This window comes from Hemiscyllium ocellatum, chromosome 31 (assembly GCF_020745735.1).
Source record: "Hemiscyllium ocellatum isolate sHemOce1 chromosome 31, sHemOce1.pat.X.cur, whole genome shotgun sequence".
NCBI classification, from domain to species: Eukaryota; Metazoa; Chordata; class Chondrichthyes; order Orectolobiformes; family Hemiscylliidae; genus Hemiscyllium; species Hemiscyllium ocellatum.
Genome location: NC_083431.1, coordinates 38,191,529 through 38,212,052, shown reverse-complemented (window position 1 = coordinate 38,212,052; position 20,524 = coordinate 38,191,529). Strand labels below are relative to the sequence as shown.

Below are 20,524 nucleotides of genomic sequence, written 5' to 3'. Positions count from 1 at the left end.
CATGACCCACTCTCACTAGTATCCTTTACTGGAATTCTATCAACAAACACCTTAACCTGGATCCCATTTACCACATCCTGAGAAAAAGAACACGAAATGGTATCACCAACCCAAGGAAACAAACACATAAATAGAAGGCAAGCCATGCCACCAGTGCTTTATCCAGAGGCTTACTGATGATGATATAGTATGGTGATGAAACATCTGAAAATGAACCTTCCAGCTCAGTGAGCAAACTTACATCCAGAAAAAATAGAAATTACTGGTGAAACTTGGTAGCATCTGTTTTCTTCCCACAGCGATTTCTGTTTTTGTTTCAAATCTCCAGTATCCACAGTTTTTTACTTAAATAAAACAAAGATCAGTGAATAATTACATTAAAAGAATGAAAATATTGAATCTAAACAGTACACATTCTACGTCTATCAGAATTCAGACAGACAGACAGACTTTTAAACATGATTTGGAACACAGTTTATTTTTATTTGCGGTTTGGCTGCACAGGTGACTGCCCAGATCTATGATGTATCCCTTCCAATACGACCTCCTCTTGGACCAGAGTACATTGTTGACAGCCACACACCATGACCAGCAAGTACAATCTTTTGTCATGAAGTTGGAGAAAGTGAGGACTGCAGATGCTGAAGAACAGAGTCGAGAGCATGGTGCTGGAAAAGCACAGCAGATCAGGCAGCATCAGGAAATTTCCTGATAAAGGGCTTATGTCCGAAATGTTGATTCTCCTGCGTCTCAGATGCTGCCTGACCTGCTGTGCTCTGCCAGCACCACACTCTCTACTTTGGCACGAAGTCCCAAATTGAAGTTTGTTAAAATTAGACTCAATCCACTTATTTGAGCATCTTGAAAAAAAACTTAAAGTACAGAAATGAATTACTTGATGAAATAGAGTGGGATTTTGCTCACAATTAACTTCAATAATTTTTAACACCACACTATTGTTTCTGCTGTCTTTAGTGGAGTTAGTTAAACCTTCACTGAAATCCTTTGTTACTGATTATTTAAGATTAAGATTAAGATTAGGTGTGTCATGCAGAAGAATCAAGTTCAATTTCCTGATTTTATGCCACCCCTGAGCAGGTGGTGGATATACATAAACAAAATAGAGCCAGCATCATTTTTTTATGTTTTATGGTGCATTACGTCATTAAAACATTTTCGTGGTGAAATCTTTTACACATCTGAGCAATGTGGGCCACAGCAAGATCGGGTGACAAATGTGGTGAAACAGATTTCTATGTTATGAAAGTCACTGATACAGTGTGGATTGCTGGCAGGACAATGCTCAAGCAATCTTCTGTAGCATTGCATGGTTTCGGTTTCTTATCTCAAAAAAAATTCACTTCGCATTACTTGTAATGGGTTGCATATTTGCATTAATTAGCTTCCTTGTGCTATGCATCTTGTGTATCAGTACCTCACTTACATTAGTTGCATTGCCTGTTGATTACCTCTCATTCCAGAATGCAAGAAGTTGAAAGATAAAGGTAGACAAATGGTTGTTAGTGTTGAGAGGGGTAAAGGGGAATGCATGGTCTTGTTTTTTTGAAAGATCTTAAGTTTGGAATCTCAAAAGAAGGGGAAAGGGAGAATTTATCCCACCTCAGTGATGAGAAAAGTGCTGAAGTATGGTAATGTGCTGCAGTGGAATAGGAAGCAAAAAAAAAGGAGAGAAGGAAGGATTAGTTTGAGAGTTTGAGGTGAATAAGAGGTATTGAACAGGTGTAATGTATATTGTACCGAAACTTTTAGTCCATGGATCCTGGTGAGATGAATATACAGTTGTAGAGGTATTTGGAGTGCTGGACCCACAGAGAAAGAGAAAAAGAGAGAGAGCAAGAGAGAGAAGAGAGGTTGGTAGCACTTGCATTGAAGTACAGAAGCTTATTAGCCTCCTTGCCACACTGTTGGTTGTTCCACTTCATGCAGGATAATGCTGATCCAGGCTGGCTTGATCTGGTGACATCACTTTCTGTGACAGTCAGCTGGAGAAAAAGGGACTAGGCTCTCCACCGCTCCAACCACCAATACATCCAGGACTCTGAAGCAGGGTGCAGTTTTGCCTTTCCTGTGGGTCATGTGATGAATATGGAGGCTGAAGCAAACAGTAAAAGAGGGGGATACTTCTCAGATTGATGTGCAGCTGGACTTTAAATATCAAGCCAGAGGTGCAAAAGCCAGAAAACCTTGGCCTTAGCAAGTACTTCTGCCTCTCCAGCTGGGAGATTCCTAGAGATTTGTACCCATGGTCCCATTGCATATGGTGAAGAATGGAAGGTTACATGATGAAAAAGTCATGTCAACCCACAGCTGTGAATCTTAGTCAAAACACTAAATAGAAATGGGAAAACTCTGCTCTAGATGAACATAATATTACTGCCAACTGATCTGTCTAAGAAACAGTCTATTTGAATTAGATCTTTATGGATCGCTCATTAAAAGAAGAGCTTATATAGAAGGAAACACAGTCAGAGATGCACAGCATAGAAACAGACCTTTGAGACACAGCGTCCCACAATTATCGAACAATGCTGAAAGCAATAATTGCTATTACTTGTTCTTCACTTGCTAGTTTGGGATATCCTCCTACTGTGTTCATTGCATTTTATTCTGCTGTCTCTTATAGAAAGAATGCTAGGTATTAGTCAACAGCTGTAATCTCCCAATCTTTATTGTCATAAATAAGGCACAAGTTCTGTAATGGCTGTTATGGAGTTAAGGGTCCAAGTTGAATACGGCATAAGGATATAAATCATTCACTTAACATTAGTACTATATTAAATTACTGAAATTTTGGGACAAGCAGCATGATGCAAAACCTTAAAAATCACAGAAGGAAGATAGTACCCTTGTAAAATCATACTTCATTATTGATCTATTTATGTATCAAATTTTGCACATTTCCCTTTATTAGGTTTCTAGAAGGCATTTCATAAGATGACTGAATGGTGATTATATAAAATTAAGTCTCCTGGTGTCGGGGGTAGCATTTTGGTATGACTGGAAGTTTGGTTGGATAACAGGAAGGCATGCATAGTTCTTTTCTATTTGGAAAGATGTAGAAAGTGGCGTGCCACTGGACTGGTCCTGGAGCTCAACTGCTTATAATTTATAAAAATGACTTGAATGAAGGGACAGGTATGGTTGCCAAATTTGCTCAAGACGACAGATAGAAAAAAGTTAAGTTACAAAAAAAATTTAAGTGAGTGGAAAAAACAAGTGGCAAATTAAGCACATTTGAAAGAATAAAATTGTCCAGTCTGGCAGGAAGAATAGTAAGGAAGTATATTACCTGAAAAGGAAAGAGATTTCAGAGCTCAGTGATGTAAACCAATCGGAGTGTCTTCATGGATGAATTACAAAAGGCAAGTAGTATGCAGGTACAGCAAGTAATTATGAAAACTATTGGAGTATCATTTATCGTTCATATTTCATTCCTCAACACGAGAGAGTGTGAAAGAAAATACTTGACTCTTCTTTTCCATGCCTCTTCACTCTCGTCCAGCTGGATGGGCTGCAGCATATCAATTTTTAATAATTAAACACAATAGCTTCTATTCACATACCAATACCTCTGGTGCCTCTCCACCCATGGCTGTCTCCTGCTCCACATGTATCCGACCCCTGGACACTACAAAAACACTGCATCTGTTTCCATACACATTGGCAGCAGGTGATGGTGACATAAAGCAAGCTATCTTTCCCCCTTCACTTGTCACTTGGTACAAAGAGGTCCTATTAATTTAATATTGGCAAAGCCAAAACCATTGACTTTGGTCCCCATTTTCAATTCCATTACTTGGTCAACATTGGCATTCTTCTTCTTAGCAACTACCTAAGCGTCAAGCAGACTGTTGCAATCTTGTGTAACGTTTGACCACAAGATGGATCTTCCATCCATATGTCCATTCTATCACAAATGTTGTCTAATTCCATCTTTTTTGTAACACCAAAACTCTACCTCACCTCAACTGATTATTATTATAGGGATGCAGGCAAGGCTGGAAATTATTGCCCACCCTAATTGCCCTTGTGAAAGTAGTACCAAGTTACTAACCAAACTTGTGAGTTTACAGACAGTTTTCTTTTATTCACTCATGGAACCTGGATGTTGCTGTCAGACCAGTATCTATTACCAATCCCTAATTGCCCTGATGTTGAGCTGCCATCTTAAACTACTGCAGTGCACGTGCTGTAAGTTGACCCACAATGCTCTTTCAGAGGGAATTCCAGATATTTGACCCAGTGACAATGAAGGAACAACAATGTATTTCCAAGTCAGAATAGGGTTAATGAGGGAGTTCCAGGCTTTTCACTGAACCACAGCTAAGGAACATTTCCAATTCAGAAGGCACAGAGACTTGGAGATGTACAGCATGGTCACAGCCCCTTACGTCAACTCTTCCATGCTGACCAGATATCCTAACCTAATCTAGTCCCATTTGTCAGCACTTGACTGATATCCATGTAAACCTTTCATATTCAAATACCCTTCCAGATGCTTATTAAATGCTGTAATTGTACAAGCCTCCATGACTTCTTCTGGTAGCTCATTCCATGCATGCACCACACTCTGCGTGAAAAAGTTGCCCCTTAGGTCCCTTTTATATCTCACCCCTCTCGCCCTAAACCTGTGGCCTTTAGTTCTGGACTCCTCCACTGAAGGGAAAACATTATCTATTTATCCTATACGTGCCCCTTGTGATTTTATAAAACATCTATAAAGGTCGCCCCTCAGCCTCCAATGTTCCAGGGAAAACTGCCCCAGCCTATTCAGCCTATCCCTATAGTTCAAGTCCTTTAACCTTGGCTGCATTGTTCTAAATGTTTAAGGAACCCTTTCAAATTTCACAACATCCTTCCGATAGAAGGAGACTATCTGCACTCAATATTCCAACAGTGGCCTTAGCAATGTCCTGTATAGCCGCAATATGACCTCCCAACTCCTGTACTCAATACTCTGACCAGTAAAGGAAAGCATACCCAAATGCTTTCTTCACTATCCTGTCTACCTGCAAATCTACTTTCAAGGTACTGTGAACCTGCACTCCAAGGTCTCTGTTCAGCAACACTCCACAGGACTTTACCAATAAGTATCCAAGTCCTGCTGATTTGCTTTTCCAAAATGCAGCACCTCGCATTTATCTGAATTAAACTCCATCTGCCGCTCCTCAGCCCATTAGCCCATCTGATCAAGATCCCATTGTACTCTGAGGTAACCTTCTTTGCTGTGTACTACACCTCCAATTTTGGTGTAATCTGTAAACTTACTAACTATACCTCCTATGTTTAGTTCCAAATCATTCATATAAATGGCGAAAAGTAGTGGACACAGCACAGATTCTTGTGGCACTCCACTGGTCATAGGTCTCTAGCATGAAAAGCAACCCTCCACCACCACCCTCTCTGTCTTCTACCTTCAAGGCAGTTCTGTATCCAAATGGCTAGTTTTCCCATATTCCATGACATCTAACCTTGCTAACTAGTCTCCCATGAGGAACGTTATCGAATGCCTTACTAAAATCTAAATGGATCATGTCTACTGCTCTGCAATCATCAATCCCCTTTGAGAGTTTGAGAGACATGATTTGGCATGCACAAAGCCCTTGCCTTTCCAAATACATGTAAATCCTGTCCCTCAGGATTGCCTCCAACAACGCGCCCACCACTGATGTCAATACTCGTTTAGTATCTCCACCATGTCCACCTGAGGCTCCACACATAGGCTGCCTTGCTGATCATTGAGGGGTCCTATTCACTCCCTGCATAACCTTTTGTTCTTAATATATTAATAAAAACCCTTTGGATTCTCCTTCACCTTATTTGGCAATGCTATGTCCCCTTTTTGCCCTTCTGATTTCCCTCAAGTATACTCTAAAGATTCAATCTCTCCTGTCTATACCTGACATATGCTTGCTTCCTTTTTCGAAATCTAACCCTCAATTTCATTAGTCATCCAGCATTCCCAACTTACCAGCCTTTCCTTTCACCCTAACAGGAATATGCACACTTAAATTTCTCTTCATCTAAACCCTTAACACTATGGCAGTCCCAGTCTAGAAAGTTAGAATCTCTTACCATAACTACTCTATTATTCTTAAAGACAACTGAAATCTCCTTATAAACTTGTTTCTCAATTTCCCTCTGATTAGGGGTTCTATAATGCAGTCCCAATAAAGCTGACCATCCCTTTCTTATTTCTCAGTTCCACCCAAATAACTTCCCGGATGTATTCCCAGAAATATCCTAAGTATCAAAGTAATGTTATCCCTTATCAAAAACACCACTTCTCTCCTCTCTTGCCCTCCCTTTCTATCCTTTCTATAGGATTTGTATCCTGGAACATTAAGCTAAGAGTCCTGTCCATCCCGGAGCCATGTTTCTGTAATTGCTATGATATCTCAGTCTCATGTTCCTAATCATGCCTGGTGTTCATCTGCCTTCCCTGTTAGGCCTCTTGCATTGATGTAAATGCAGTTTAATTTATCAGTCCTCTTGTTCTCTACTTTGTTCCTTCTTGCCCTGACTGCTTGACTCACTCCCTTTCCCAACTGTACCAATCTCAGATTGATCTCTTTCTTCAGTATTTCCCTGGGTCCCATCCCCACATCTTACTTGTTTAAATCCTTCTGAGCAGCTCTAGCAAATCTGCCTGCCAGTATATATTACTCCCCTTCCAATTCAGGTGCAATCCGTCCTTGTACAGGTCACCTCTACCCCAGAAGAGATTTTTAGATCATTGGAAAATGAACCCTTCTGCCCTGCACCAGTTCCTCATCCATGCATTCATCTGCAGTATCCTCCTAATCCTACCCTCACTAGCTTGCAGCACTGGGAGTAATTCAGATATTATTACCCTCAAGGATCTCCTTTTTAAATTTCTGCCTAACTTTTTATATTCTCCCTTCGGAATCTCATCCTTTTCCCTTCCTATGTCATTAGTTCCAATGTGTAAATGACCTCCGGCTGGCCCTTCTCCCCTATGAGAGCATTCTATACCCTCAGAGATATCCTTGTTCCTTATACCAGGGAGGCAACACACCATTCGGATTTTTCTCTGCTGGCTACATAAATGTCTGTCTGCACCTCTGACTAGACAGTCACAATCGATCTCTTGGAACCCGACGTACCCCTTATTACATTAGAGACAGTCTCAATACCAGAAACTTGGCTGTTCATGTTACATTCCCCTGACAGTCAATCACCCCTTACATTTTCCAAAACAGGATAATTGTTTGAAATGGGGATAGGCACAAAAGACTCCTGCAATACCGGTCTATTATTTTTAAAATGTAATCGAGATAGATCTCAATAAAACATATAATCAAGAACGAACCCACTTAGTGAGTTTTGAGAAGATTTATAGTTCAGGTTGAGGTTTTGGATGTAGGTTTGCTTGCTGAGCTGAAAGATTCATTTCCAGACGTTTTGTCACCTTACTAGGTAACATCTTCAGTGGACCTCATGTGATGCAATGCTGAAAATTAAAAATAAATTAAAAGCTATGCACTTAATCTGTTCCTGTGCTAGGAGATCTCCCACAAAAGTTCCTCCAAGGTCAGCTGTGAATTTTGCTTTTGTTAATTTTTCAAAAGTGCACTCTGATGTCAGAGTTATATGAACTCAAACAGCACAGGCAGTAACTGTGCAGATTCACTGCTGTGTCAGTTAGCAATGCAGGTTTCTTTCTTTCTCCCTCACTGTGGTTGCTGCCTTTTGTCTGTCGTCCTCCTTTTAAAACGACTGTTGTTTTGATTTTTTTTCTCCCAAAGTTCTAGAACAATGCAATAACATATAAAACAGTAATTGCTCTTCCTGCAATTCAAGGAAATCACCTCCAACATCTAAAATACCTCAATAAAGGTGCAGCTGTTAGGGCAGCACAGTGGCTCAGTGGTTAGCACTGCTTCGAACCAACACCAAGGACCTGGGTTTGATTTCAGCCTCAGGTGACTGTGTGTGGAGTTTGCACATTCTCCATGTCTTTGTAGGTTTCCTCCCACAATCTCAAGATGTGCAGGTCAGGTGAATTAGCTATGCTAAATTGTCCAAAGTATATTAGTTAGGGACGAACATGGGGAAATAAGTTACTCTGAGGGTCAATTTGGACTTGTTGGGCTGAATGGCCCATTTCCACATTGTAATGAATCTAATCTTACAGTCACAATTTTTTTCCATCCTCCATCTTGGATTACCAACCAGTGGTTTAAAAGGGGACATGCAGGAGGCACTGTTCCCACAGATCTGCTTCCTTTCTCATTCTATGTTGTAGAGGTAATATCTTGGAAAATGTTGTCAAAAGAACGAGCGTTATTGGAGTCATGTTGTAGGTGATATATACTACGATCAATGTGGTGAAGAGAGTAGATGTTGAATGAATCAAGTAACATGCCTTATCTTGTATGATATAGTGCATTCTGTTGTTGGAGATGCACTCATCCAGACAAGTAGACAAGTTTAAACTTGTGCCTTGAGTGGTAAGCATGTATTGGGGAAAATGGAGACAAGTTTCTCAACAACGAATTATGAGTCTTAGACTTGCATTTTTGTTTGGCTAATCAAGCTCAGCTTCTGGTCAGTGATAAATACTGGGATGTAGAGTACTTCAAGTATCTGAATGGTGCTGAATACTCAACAGTCACATTCATTTTAGGCGCTGGAGTGAAAAATCATTAACAAAGCATCTGAAGACATTGGAGCTAGGACACTATATTGTGCTTTCCAAGCTATAAATCGCGCGATTTCCTGTGAAATTAGACACATATAAGAAATAGCATAAAGCAGCACTTCAGCTGAGGGACATTTCATGTAGCATTTGTTGAAGCTGTTGGCTCATATACAATCTCGATTGAACTTTATTTTAGGGCGGGTCGTCCAAATTTCCCCAGAAATACCACAAAGCGGTGCTGTTTCCCGCTTTCTAATACTTCATCCTTGCGCGTCAATCAATACACGCCAAACAACTGTGTGCATTGGTTCAGATCACTCAGTCTGTAACGTAACAGCGTAGTCTAGTTTTTAGTTTGCTTGTTGCGATTAAATCCTGCGTATATTAAATGTCCAGGACAAATTTATACAGGCTCATTTTTAAAAAATCAACAAGGTATGACATTTCGATTGTCCGGCCGAGATACGCAGTGGCTTTAGGAACACTGGACTAGAGATTGATACTAGATAGGTGACAAGATTACATTTCCAACTTGGGGCTTTAAAAAAAGACAAGTGGACACATGTATTAAACAAATCACCAATTTGTGTTTTTATTCTGGACGATATTGTACTATTTACACCACCACCTTTTTTCCAAGACATTCCTGTTTACATTTTGAATTGCTGCGCAGAAATATGCATCAAATCCACATAATTAGGAAGGCGAATGAAAAATAGAAGAATTTGCCTCTTCTATCGGATAGCATGAACTGATTCCTCCTACCAGGGAAGCCTTACTGGCTCTTCAGCCTTTTTAAATTTTCGAAAATTTCAAATTACTGAAAAAAAAAGTGCCATCCTTCGTTGTTCTGATCCAGACCAAAGATAAAATCAAGTAATGAAGGTGAGAACGATGGACATTTGAGGAAAAAAGGTTGTAAAGAAATGTATTTATTATTTCCAGTGAAAGATATCAATGCCATCTTAAGATTTTTAGCTCCTCAAGATTGACTCCTGATTTTGTTTCAGTTGAGATATTTCTCTTCGCAACTATTGAAAAATATGGAGTGTATGTTTCCACTTCACAATGGAAAGTGAGGGTTTTTGACAATGTAGGAGAGGATACTAGTTTACTGTAATTAAACACAATTGGATCGAAATAAATTGCCAAAGCTGGAAATCTAAAATAAAATGTAGAAAGTGTATCAAATCACCAGCAGAAAGGGGAAATAAAAGCTTTCCATACCAAAGAGTAAATCTTTCGGGGTGGGATAGAATATAATTTCAGTTTGATTATAAATTGGAGTATTTTAAAGCTATATAAAGAAAGAAGTGTTTCCGAAATTCACCTTAAAATGGATTAGAGTCAATTCCTTTAAAGAAAGGGCACAAAGGTCCAAGCTGTTGCTACGTGCCATCAGTAGATATTTCTGAGCTGCAAACGTTTCCTAATTTGTCTTCAAAATAAATAGACGAATAGTGTTTTACCAGATTGCATACCGTTTACAAGTTCACATAATAAGCTTTATTGGTTCATGATTTCTATGGTTTAAGCACATGCTTCTTAAATTCTTTCAAAGGTTTGGGAAAGTTGCAGCAGGTGGGTCAGTGGTTACTTATATCGGGTGAATGTTTAGGCTTCTGAATCAGGTGCCAATTCCAGCTCATATGCAACAGCGAATTAAATCGTAAGCGCCTAATTGGCAGGACACTACAGTAGAGACCACAAAGAATGCTGGAAAGCTCAGTGTTGTGCGCCGCGCGGTCACATTTGGTGGAGGACTGATCGGTTTCATCGTTGACTTGCATTTCACAGCTCGGAGATTGAGAGATTTCCTTGTTCTGACATAAAGTTGACCGCCTATCTGAACACAGTCTGTACGCTGATTACAGAAAACGAAGCTTCTAGAGTTATGAAGTCAGTCTGACACCACAACTCAGTTATTGTTCGCTAGTGATAAAATGATCTGTAGGGAAACATTTAAAAACTCATTCGTTTAAGCTTTTGTTTAAATTGTCTATTTGCTGTAATTACTATAACATCAATCATCTTGGTATTTAAATAATTTTCAGTCTTACTCCAATCCAGGGTTATAAATTCCTAACTGTTCTGGAATACCGAACAGCTCCGGCAAGAAGGCGCGCGCATCCACTCATTGATGGGGCGGAGTAGAAGGCATACCCAGCCAGGCCGTATACAGTGTATATGAAGTAAAGACATTATAGTAATAACAAAATATTACATGGAGAAACAGTAAGGGGCAAACATGTGCAAGGAATAAGCAGGTCATATACACTTGTGAATGTAACTACCGAACGTAGTTTGCAATCCCCATCGGAATTCTACCGCATTTTTTAAAAACGAAAGCGATTGAACTGTAGTGAAAAATGGGCTTTATCAGAGTGTTTGAGAGAGTTCTCGCAGCAGAAAACAGAAAATCTTCAAATCTCATCCAATTTCCCCTGAAGCACAAGGACCGCCCGCGTAACCTTTAAAGTACATTGTTCCTCAACATTTCAGTGTAAATGTAGAGCACATCGCCACCGGCAATATGTTATTTAATCAGAATCACTAATAGACAGTGCAATCGCTATTCGTGCTCACCTCCTTGCAGAGACGTTTTGATGAGGATCATGAGAAGGTATCCCTGTAAGACCGTCGTAGCCATCTTGCCGGCCACTCCACAAAATACTAACTCACTGTAAGTCCACGCGCTTTTATTCACTTGACCCTAATTGCCACTTGTAAGAGACGGATGTGGACAATACGTAATTAGTGAGGGACCCAACTCGGTACTAGTAGCCAGATGACTTTTCTACGCCGCGGCTTTTTTTTCTCTGGTCAGTCCTGCCAACATTGCAGAAGTCTTGCCAGAATCTCGGCAGTTGCGTCTATTCTCTGTGCCAGGTCATTTGCGTGCGCTCTGAGAATTTATTAGAAAAAAAAGGACAGCAAGTCAGCCAGATTAGGCAATTCGAATTGTGCAGACAGTATGGATCACAGTATATGAAGGGAGATAAGTTAATTTGCAGCTTGAGTATCAATTTAATTTTTATACGTTGTCTCAACTAAACAGGAGACAAACAGGCCCTGAGTCAGGTGCATTTTTGGAGAGATCTGATACAATACCTGACCTATACCTGCCTTTGGTAAGAAAATTACATACCAAATTTTTGGGCAGATAGTTACAGAGGGGTTATTTACACTAGTAACTACATATAATGCAAAAAAGTATCTAGTTTTATATTGACCTTTCTTTCATGTAAACAGGTATTAAAAAATGAACTATAAGTTCTGGAAATCTGCAACCCCTCCCCCCTCAAAAAAAATTTGATATACATAACAAGCTACAATTGCCTCAGCAAAAGAAAACAGTTCCAGTTCCAGTTAGTGGGTTGCAGTCATTAGATATTTGCATGCACAGATATATCACACATATGCAGGTATTTTAATCCAAACAGATTTGAATAGATAACCAAGTGGGACATCATTTGCTAGCTTATTATAATTTAAATTTGTCTCCAGACATGATATGCAAGTATATACACAGTTAATTGACAGATACAGAGTTACAACAAGTAACTAAGAATAAAGTTAATGTAAAAGATTAGAAAAAAATGAATATTTTTCAAGTGAAGTATGCATAGCAAGCCAACAGTTCCTACATGATGTCAGTCAAACGGCTTGAGAACCATTTACAGACTTTTGATTAGTTCTGTTACAAATGTCAAATCTGTCCTTTTCAATTTGACAGGATTTTACTTACTTTGTTGGCTGATTCTGTGCCATACGCCTAGCTCACTGCCAAGTGAGACATTTCATTATTTATTTTAAATGTAATAAAGTAATATGTTTTCCTTTCTTAATCAGACAGGGGATGTGTGTTCTGCCTGTGCAGAGCTAGTTTTGTATGTTACCAATGTTGCAGAATTTTTGGTACATGACTTTTCAATTTATGTCTGGAAGGTTCCTGGTTGAGTACCCTGTGAGAGAAATGTCTGCATGCATGTATTAAGTTTTCCAATTCATTTTTTATGGAGGGCATCTGCAACTTATGTTGTTTGAAATACATTTTTCTTCATCTATCAGATCAAAACATTTTGCACCACAAATTGTTGGAAGCGTACATTGATACAAATTTATAACTCTCCCCCAAAGGATCATCCTTGGGGTTATCATTGATCAGAAGCTGAACTTGACCAGTCATAGGCACTGTGTGACCACAAGAACAGATCAGGGACTAGGGATTTGACGCCAAGTAACTCCTGACTCTTCAAAGTTTGACCATCATCTACAAAAGTCAGGAATGTGATAGAACATGCCCCATTTGCCTGGATGCTCCAAGACTCAACGGTTTGACACCATCCATCAAAGCAGTCCACTGACACCCTAACCTCCATTTTTGAAAGCCACTCCCTCCACCACTGACCACAGTATCAACAATATGTACCATCATAAGGTGCACTGCAGTAATTCACAAAGGCTTCTTCAAAAGCACCTACCAAATCCATGACCTCAACCACTTAGACGGACAAGACAGCAGATGCATGCAAACACTGCCGCCTACTAATCATATACTGTACTAACTTAGAAGTATATCATTGTTCCTTCACTGTCACTGGGTCAAAATCCTGGAACTCCCTGTAATAACATTGTGATTCTTCCTCCACCCAAAAGACTGCAGCATTCTCAACAGCAATTAAGGATGAGCAATAAATACTCTGGTCTAGCCAGTGATCTCTACATCCAAGAATGTATAAAAAAAAGCATGATGTGGAAATGGCAAAGCTTCTATTTGTGACTTCATGGACCCCAGATCAATTTGAGGTTAATTAATCTTGACCTCAGAGCATATTTGAATAAAACTTGGTACCTAAAATAGTGAGATCCTATATTCAAGTATTATCAGCAATTAAGTTTAATTAGTTGATTGAGTGCCTGAATTTACTACAGTGTTACTGCTCAATTGTCCATATGAAATCTATACAAGGTCATAGAATTATAGAAATTTCAACAAATAAGGTACTAATTATGCATTTGTCAGTATTAACTACATTACATGCTGTGAGCAAATTTAATCCAATTTTTCTTTTTTATTACATTTCAAATATTTTGCAATTCCCTCATGGTGCGTCATGAATAACCACTTTTAAAATATATTAGACTTAATCAACTTTTGCATGAAAAGATGTCCTACTGACCAAGCATTTTATGCCTCTCAAACTGTTTCTGATTTTATGATTCTTCTGATTAAGCTATTAAGATAAAGTTTCCCTGTTTACTGTCTCAACCTCCAAAATAAATTGAGCATTTCCATTAAATCTCTCTTGAACTAATCCACACAAATGCAGTCCTAATTGTTTTTAAGTAGCGTTTAACTATAACTATATCCTTTGTACCTGATAATCATTCTAGTTAAATCGTACTTCAAACTTTTCATGGCATTAATATTTTTGGTTGCATAGTGTACTCCATTTTAGTCCATCACTTTGCTTTTGTGTTTAATATCCGTCTCCGTAAAATTGAGAAAGCCAATTTCTCTTTCATAGTCTGTTCCACCCAGAGTCCCATCAAAGAGTGCTTTTTTGTCTTTCTGCTACATTTTACAATACTTTTATTGTTTTAATTTTAGTTCCATTATTTTCACCAAAATCAAATTTATATTCATCTTTATATAAATAACTTCGTATTTATCTACATTTCCCACACATCTACCCAGTCCCTTGATTTGCCAATCTTTACCTTATCATATGCTCTTTAGTCATCCTTGGAATGCTGCCCTGTGAACCAACACCTTTAATCCTGATTATGATATTTCAGTCTTATACTACAATATGTAAATTGTGCTCCTTGAAGACTGATGATTTAGCTGCCGATATTTACGTTATAACTAGGCTGAATTCCTTTTGTCCCTCAGATTTATGCTGTTTTACTGTCTTTTTATTTATCTTTTTAGATATCTTTTTATTCTTTGTCCTGTTTTTACAGTTCATGACATTCTGATTGCCTGCCTTGAAGTAAATTACGTTTAGCTCACATAGTGGAATTGATTTGTTCCTTAGTATGTGTGAAAGAGCAGATGTTTGCTTGTTTCAGTTAGTTAATGTTCTGCATTATATCTAAATCAAAATACATTTTAGATGTGTCAGTATGTTATGAACTTGAAAAACAACCTGGTTGCATTTGAATTTTTTTTGTATCAGAGATATAAGTTAACAATTTATAGAATTGTTGTCTGAAAAGTAAAAATTTATGTGGACTACCTAACCTGTTGTATCCTGGAGAATACTCATCATGTATGACATGGTTTTAAAATACTTATCATATGCAAAATGTGCAGCTGCATAACAGTCACCACTGAGACTAAGTTCTTAGAGTTTCATTGCTTTTCCACTGACATCAGGGCTGACAAACTGCAGAATCTGAAGAAATAGACCCATGTAGTCTTATCTGAAAATGAGGGTTGATTAATGACAAATTGTTTGAATACCTTTGGTGACATAAACTCAGAGAGTTAAATGTAACTGGTTATTTTTATTCTTGGTTGATTTAGTTACATGTTACAACACTGGCAATATAACTGATATATATTCAAACTGATGGAAAAGGGTCAATGAAAAGATTTTGGAAAGAGGTCAAACTTTTCACCACTTTGAGGAATTTTCCAGTCCAGTTGTTGAAACTGCAAAGTCGAACAAGAGTAAGCTTATTATATACTGGAAGGGCCCTAGTCTGAACCTGCAAGATTTTCTCAGTTTGGAGAGTGGTTATTGAGCATACCAACTCCCTGGATATTAAACTTAGCACTGATAGATTGCTGACAAATTGAGAAATGAAACGAGGCATACTATTTTCTGGGATGAGTGTAGCTCCAATTATACTTAAGGGTAGCCATGATGTGGAGGAGCCAGTGTTGGACTGGGGTGGACAAATTTAAAAATCACACAACACCAGGTATATTCCAATAGGTTTTGGAGTGCATCAGGTGGTTGTGGAGTGTAAGATCACAAGACACCGAATTTATAGCAAAAGATAACAGTGCCATGCAACTGAAATGATAAATTGAATAAAGCTGGATCTTTTGGAATGGGTTGCAGGTTTTGATTCATTAATATGTAAATCTCAGAACTACTTTTAAGTCATCTTCTCAAGATAATTTAAGATTTTATAACAAAAGGTGACATCTCAAGTCAGACAATACATTAAAGGTGTGAGGTCAGAATCTATCTGTATCCCAATCTTGAGTCAGACTGGTTCTTTTACCAAAGTGGAATTTACAAAATATTACATTTATTGACTGCCTGCATTGACTGCTTGTAGATTGTGCATTTTTGAGCAAAATAGAATGTATCTGCAGATAGAATTCTGCAAATTCAAATTCACCCCATAGACTTGTATGTGTGCTTGTGTGCATGCATGAGAGAGTGTGAGTGTGTGCATGTGAGTGTGAGTGTGCGTGAGAGAGTGTTGGTTTGTGTGTGTGAAAACTTGGTAAAGTGTGTGTATGGGTGTGATGGAGTATAAGCCTGTGAGAGGGTGTGTGTGTGGGTGTGAGTGTGGGGGTTGTGTGTGTGGTGTGTTGTATGAGAGAGGTCTGTGTGAATGTGTGAATATGTAAGAGTGTGTGTGTGTGCGTGCGCGCGCGCGCGCGTGTGTGTGTGTGTGTGAGAGAGAGAGAGAGTATAGTGTAATGGGGTCATCTGTAGTGTGACATGAACCCAAGATCCCAGTTGAGGCCATCCTCCTGGGTACTGAACTTGGCTATCAGCCTCTGCTTTGCCACTTTGCTCTATTCCCTATCCCAAAATCCACCTTGGAGGATGGTCACCTGAAGATCCAAGGCCGAATGTCCCTGATTGATGTAGAACACCCTTGTCTGGCAATTATTATGCGGTGTCCATTCATCCATTGTCATAACATCTGCTTGGTCTTGCCAATGTACCATACCTTGGTGCATCCTTGCCTGCAGTGAATGAGAAAGACAATGTTGGCCAAGTCACATGACTGAAAATGTGTTGGTGGTTAAAGCACAGCAGGTTAGGCAGCATCCAAAGAACAGGAAATTCGACGTTTCGGGCCAGAGCCCTTCATCAGGAATGAGGAGAATGTGCCAGGCAGGCTAAGATAAAAGGTAGGGAGGAGGGACTTGGGGGAGGGGCGATGGAGATGTGATAGGTGGAAGGAGGTCAAGGTGAGGGTGATAGGTTGGAGTGGGGTGGGGGCGGAGAGGTCAGGAAGAAGATTGCAGGTTAGGAGGGCGGTGCTGAGTTGAGGGAACCGACTGAGACAAGGTGGGGGGAGGGGAAATGAGGAAACTGGAGAAATCTGAGTTCATTCCTTGTGGTTGGAGGGTGCCCAGGCGGAAGATGAGGCACTCCTCCTCCAGCCGTTGTGTTGTTATGTTCTGCCGATGGAGGAGTCCAAGGACCTGCATGTCCTTGGTGGAGTGGGAGGGAGAGTTAAAGTGTTGAGCCACGGGGTGTTTGGGTTGGTTGGTCCGGGCGTCCCAGAGGTGTTCTCTGAAGCGTTCCGCAAGTAGGCGGCCCGTCTCCCCAATGTAGAGGAGGCCACATCGGGTGCAGCAGATGCAATAGATGATGTGTGTGGAGGTGCAGGTGAACTTGTGGCGGATATGGAAGGATCCCTTGGGGCCTTGGAGGGAAGTGAGTGTGGAGGTGTGGGCGCAAGTTTTACATTTCTTGCGGTTGCAGGGGAAGGTGCCGGGAGTGGAGGTTGGGTTGGTGGGGGGTGTGGACCTGACGAGGGAGTCACGAAGGGAGTGGTTTTTGTGGAAAGCTGATAGGGGAAGGGAGGGAAATATACCCCTGGTGATGGGGTCCGTTTGGAGGTGGCGGAAATGACGGCGGATGATACGCTGTATGCGGAGGTTGGTGGGGTGGTAGGTGAGAACCAGTGGGGTTCTGTCTTGGTGGCGGTTGGAGTAGCGGGGCTCAAGGGCGGAGGAGCGGGAAGTGGAGGAGATGCGGTGGAGGGCATCGTCGATCACGTCTGGGGGGAATCTGCGGTCCTTGAAGAAGGAGGCCATCTGGGCTGTACGGTATTGGAACTGGTCCTCCTGGGAGCAGATGCAGTGGAGACGAAGGAATTGGGAATATGGGATGGAGTTTTTACAGGGGGCAGGGTGGGAGGAGGTGTAGTCCAGGTAGCTGTGGGAGTCAGTCGGTTTATAGTAGATGTCTGTGTTGATTCGGTCGCCCGAGATAGAAATGGAAAGGTCTAGGAAGGGGAGGGAGGAGTCTGAGACAGTCCAGGTGAATTTGAGGTCGGGATGGAAGGTGTTGGTAAAGTTGATGAACTGTTCAACCTCCTCGTGGGAGCACGAGGCAGCGCCGATACAGTCATCGATGTAGTGGAGGAAAAGGTGGGGGGTGGTGCCAGTGTAGTTGCGGAAGATGGACTGTTCCACATATCCTACGAAGAGACAGGCATAGCTGGGGCCCATGCGGGTGCCCATGGCAACTCCTTTAGTTTGGAGGAAGTGGGAGGATTGAAAAGAGAAGTTATTCAGGGTGAGGACCAGTTCAGTCAGTCGAAGGAGGGTGTCAGTGGAAGGGTACTGGTTGGTGCGGCGGGAAAGGAAAAAGCAGAGGGCTTTGAGTCCTTCGTGATGGGGGATGGAGGTGTACAGGGACTGGATGTCCATCGTGAAGATAAGGCGTTGGGGACCGGGGAAGCGAAAATCATGGAGGAGGTGGAGGGCGTGGGTGGTGTCCCGAACGTAGGTAGGGAGTTCTTGGACTAAAGGGGACAGAACCGTGTCGAGGTACGCGGAGATGAGTTCGGTGAGGCAGGAGCAGGCTGAGACAATGGGTCGGCCAGGGCAGTCAGGTTTGTGGATTTTGGGCAGAAGGTAGAAACGGGCGGTGCGGGGTTGTGGGACTATGAGGTTGGAGGCAGTGGATGGAAGATCCCCTGAGGTGATGAGGTTATTGATGGTCTGGGATCATCCGCCGTCATTTCCGCCTACAGCGTATCATCCGCCGTCATTTCCGCCTACAGCGTATCATCCGCCGTCATTTCCGCCACCTCCAAACGGACCCCACCACCAGGGATATATTTCCCTCCCCTCCCCTATCAGCGTTCCGCAAAGACCACTCCCTTCGTGACTCCCTCGTCAGGTCCACACCCCCCACCAACCCAACCTCCACTCCCGGCACCTTCCCCTGCAACCGCAGGAAATGTAAAACTTGCACCCACACCTCCTCCCTCACTTCCCTCCAAGGCCCCAAGAGATCCTTCCATATCCGCCACAAGTTCACCTGCACCTCCACACACATCATCTATTGCATCCGCTGCACCCGATGTGGCCTCCTCTATACTAGGGAGACGGGCCGCCTACTTGCGGAACGCTTCAGAGAACACCTCTGGGACGCCCGGACCAACCAATCCAACCACCCCGTGGCTCATCACTTTAACTCTCCCTCCCACTCCACCGAGGACATGCAGGTCCTTGGACTCCTCCATAGGCAGAACGTAACAACACGACGGCTGGAGGAGGAGCGCCTCATCTTCCGCCTGGGAACCCTCCAACCACAAGGAATGAACTCAGATTTCTCCAGTTTCCTCATTTCCCCTCCCCCCACCTTGTCTCAGTCGGTTCCCTCAACTCAGCACTGCCCTCCTAACCTGCAATCTTCTTCCTGACCTCTCCGCCCCCACCCCACTCCAACCTATCACCCTCACCTTGACCTCCTTCCACCTATCACATCTCCATCGCCCCTCCCCCAAGTCCCTCCTCCTTACCTTTTATCTTAGCCTGCCTGGCACATTCTCCTCATTCCTGATGAAGGGCTCTGGCCCGAAACGTCGAATTTCCTGTTCCTTGGATGCTGCCTAACCTGCTGTGCTTTAACCAGCAACACATTTTCAGCTCTGATCTCCAGCATCTGCAGACCTCACTTTTTACTCAAGTCACATGACTACCTGCAGCATACATACCTGGGTGTTGTCCCCATAGATAATGATGATATCTGTGTTGACATTCTGACATGTCTTGCAGTGGTAGACATGGCAGGGTTGCACAGTGTTGTTGTCAATGTTGTCCTGAAAACTGGGCAGTTTGCTGCAAAGAATTGTCTATTTAAAATTTGGCGGTTGTTTAAAGATGAGAAGTGGAGGCGAGATGCTCATCTTCATCAATAATATGTTGCAGGCTGCAAAGAACATGGTGTCGTTTCTCGATTCCCAGGAAGTGCTGGACAACGAAGGGTTCCCTATCAGTTGCAATCCGTGTCTGTCTCCTGAGGAGGCCATTACAGTTTCTTGCTGTGACATGTCTGAACTGGTGGTCGATGAATTGAGAGTCTTATGAAGGAGTCCTTAAGCATCTTTGGTGTCCATCATTTTCCTTCTCATCTGTATGTGGAGGGCTTGTCCATAGGTGTTGGCTGTTTTAATATGTTTCGGGTTGAAGCTCGAGACGTATAGCATTGTCAGGTTATCTGTGGGTTAGCAGTAGAGTGAGGTGCTGAGGCGCCAATCTTACCACAGACTACTCTTTAGTAACTGTCTCATTCTTGGATATGCATCTCCATCAAGGATGGGCACCTCACTCTACTGCAAACCCTTGGATAACCTGACAATGTTACACTTCTCTAGCTTCCACTCTTTTCTATTTGATTGGCCAATTCTTAGCGGCCTTCTGGCTATAGTGCCTGTACCTCCTCAAATGAGCAGCATTACCTTGTGCCAACTTTCTTCTTTGCATCTTTGCACACTATTCCTGCCCAAATAATCACCCACTGCCTTCTTAAATATCTCAATTTAATTTGCCCATCACATTTCAAGACATTGCATTCCGTAGCCTAACTACCCAGTGTGTGATTTTCTTTTCTC

General features: G+C 41.7%; 1 protein-coding gene across 7 annotated transcripts in view; it reads right to left on the bottom strand.

Moving 5' to 3' along the window:
* Nucleotides 1–11,498, bottom strand: part of elna (elastin a) — a 271,733-nt gene extending 260,235 nt beyond the window's left edge. For 4 of the 7 annotated variants that reach the window (XM_060848374.1, XM_060848377.1, XM_060848379.1 and 1 more), the window contains exon 1: nucleotides 11,273–11,494. In XM_060848374.1, coding sequence (XP_060704357.1) covers nucleotides 11,273–11,336 — 64 coding nt within the window. In that variant the 5' untranslated portion in view covers nucleotides 11,337–11,494. Of the gene's footprint in view, nucleotides 1–11,272 lie in introns of all 7 variants that reach the window. The other 3 variants (XM_060848380.1, XM_060848375.1, XM_060848378.1) reach the window with 3 other exon arrangements.
* Nucleotides 11,499–20,524: the final 9,026 nt, after the last annotated feature.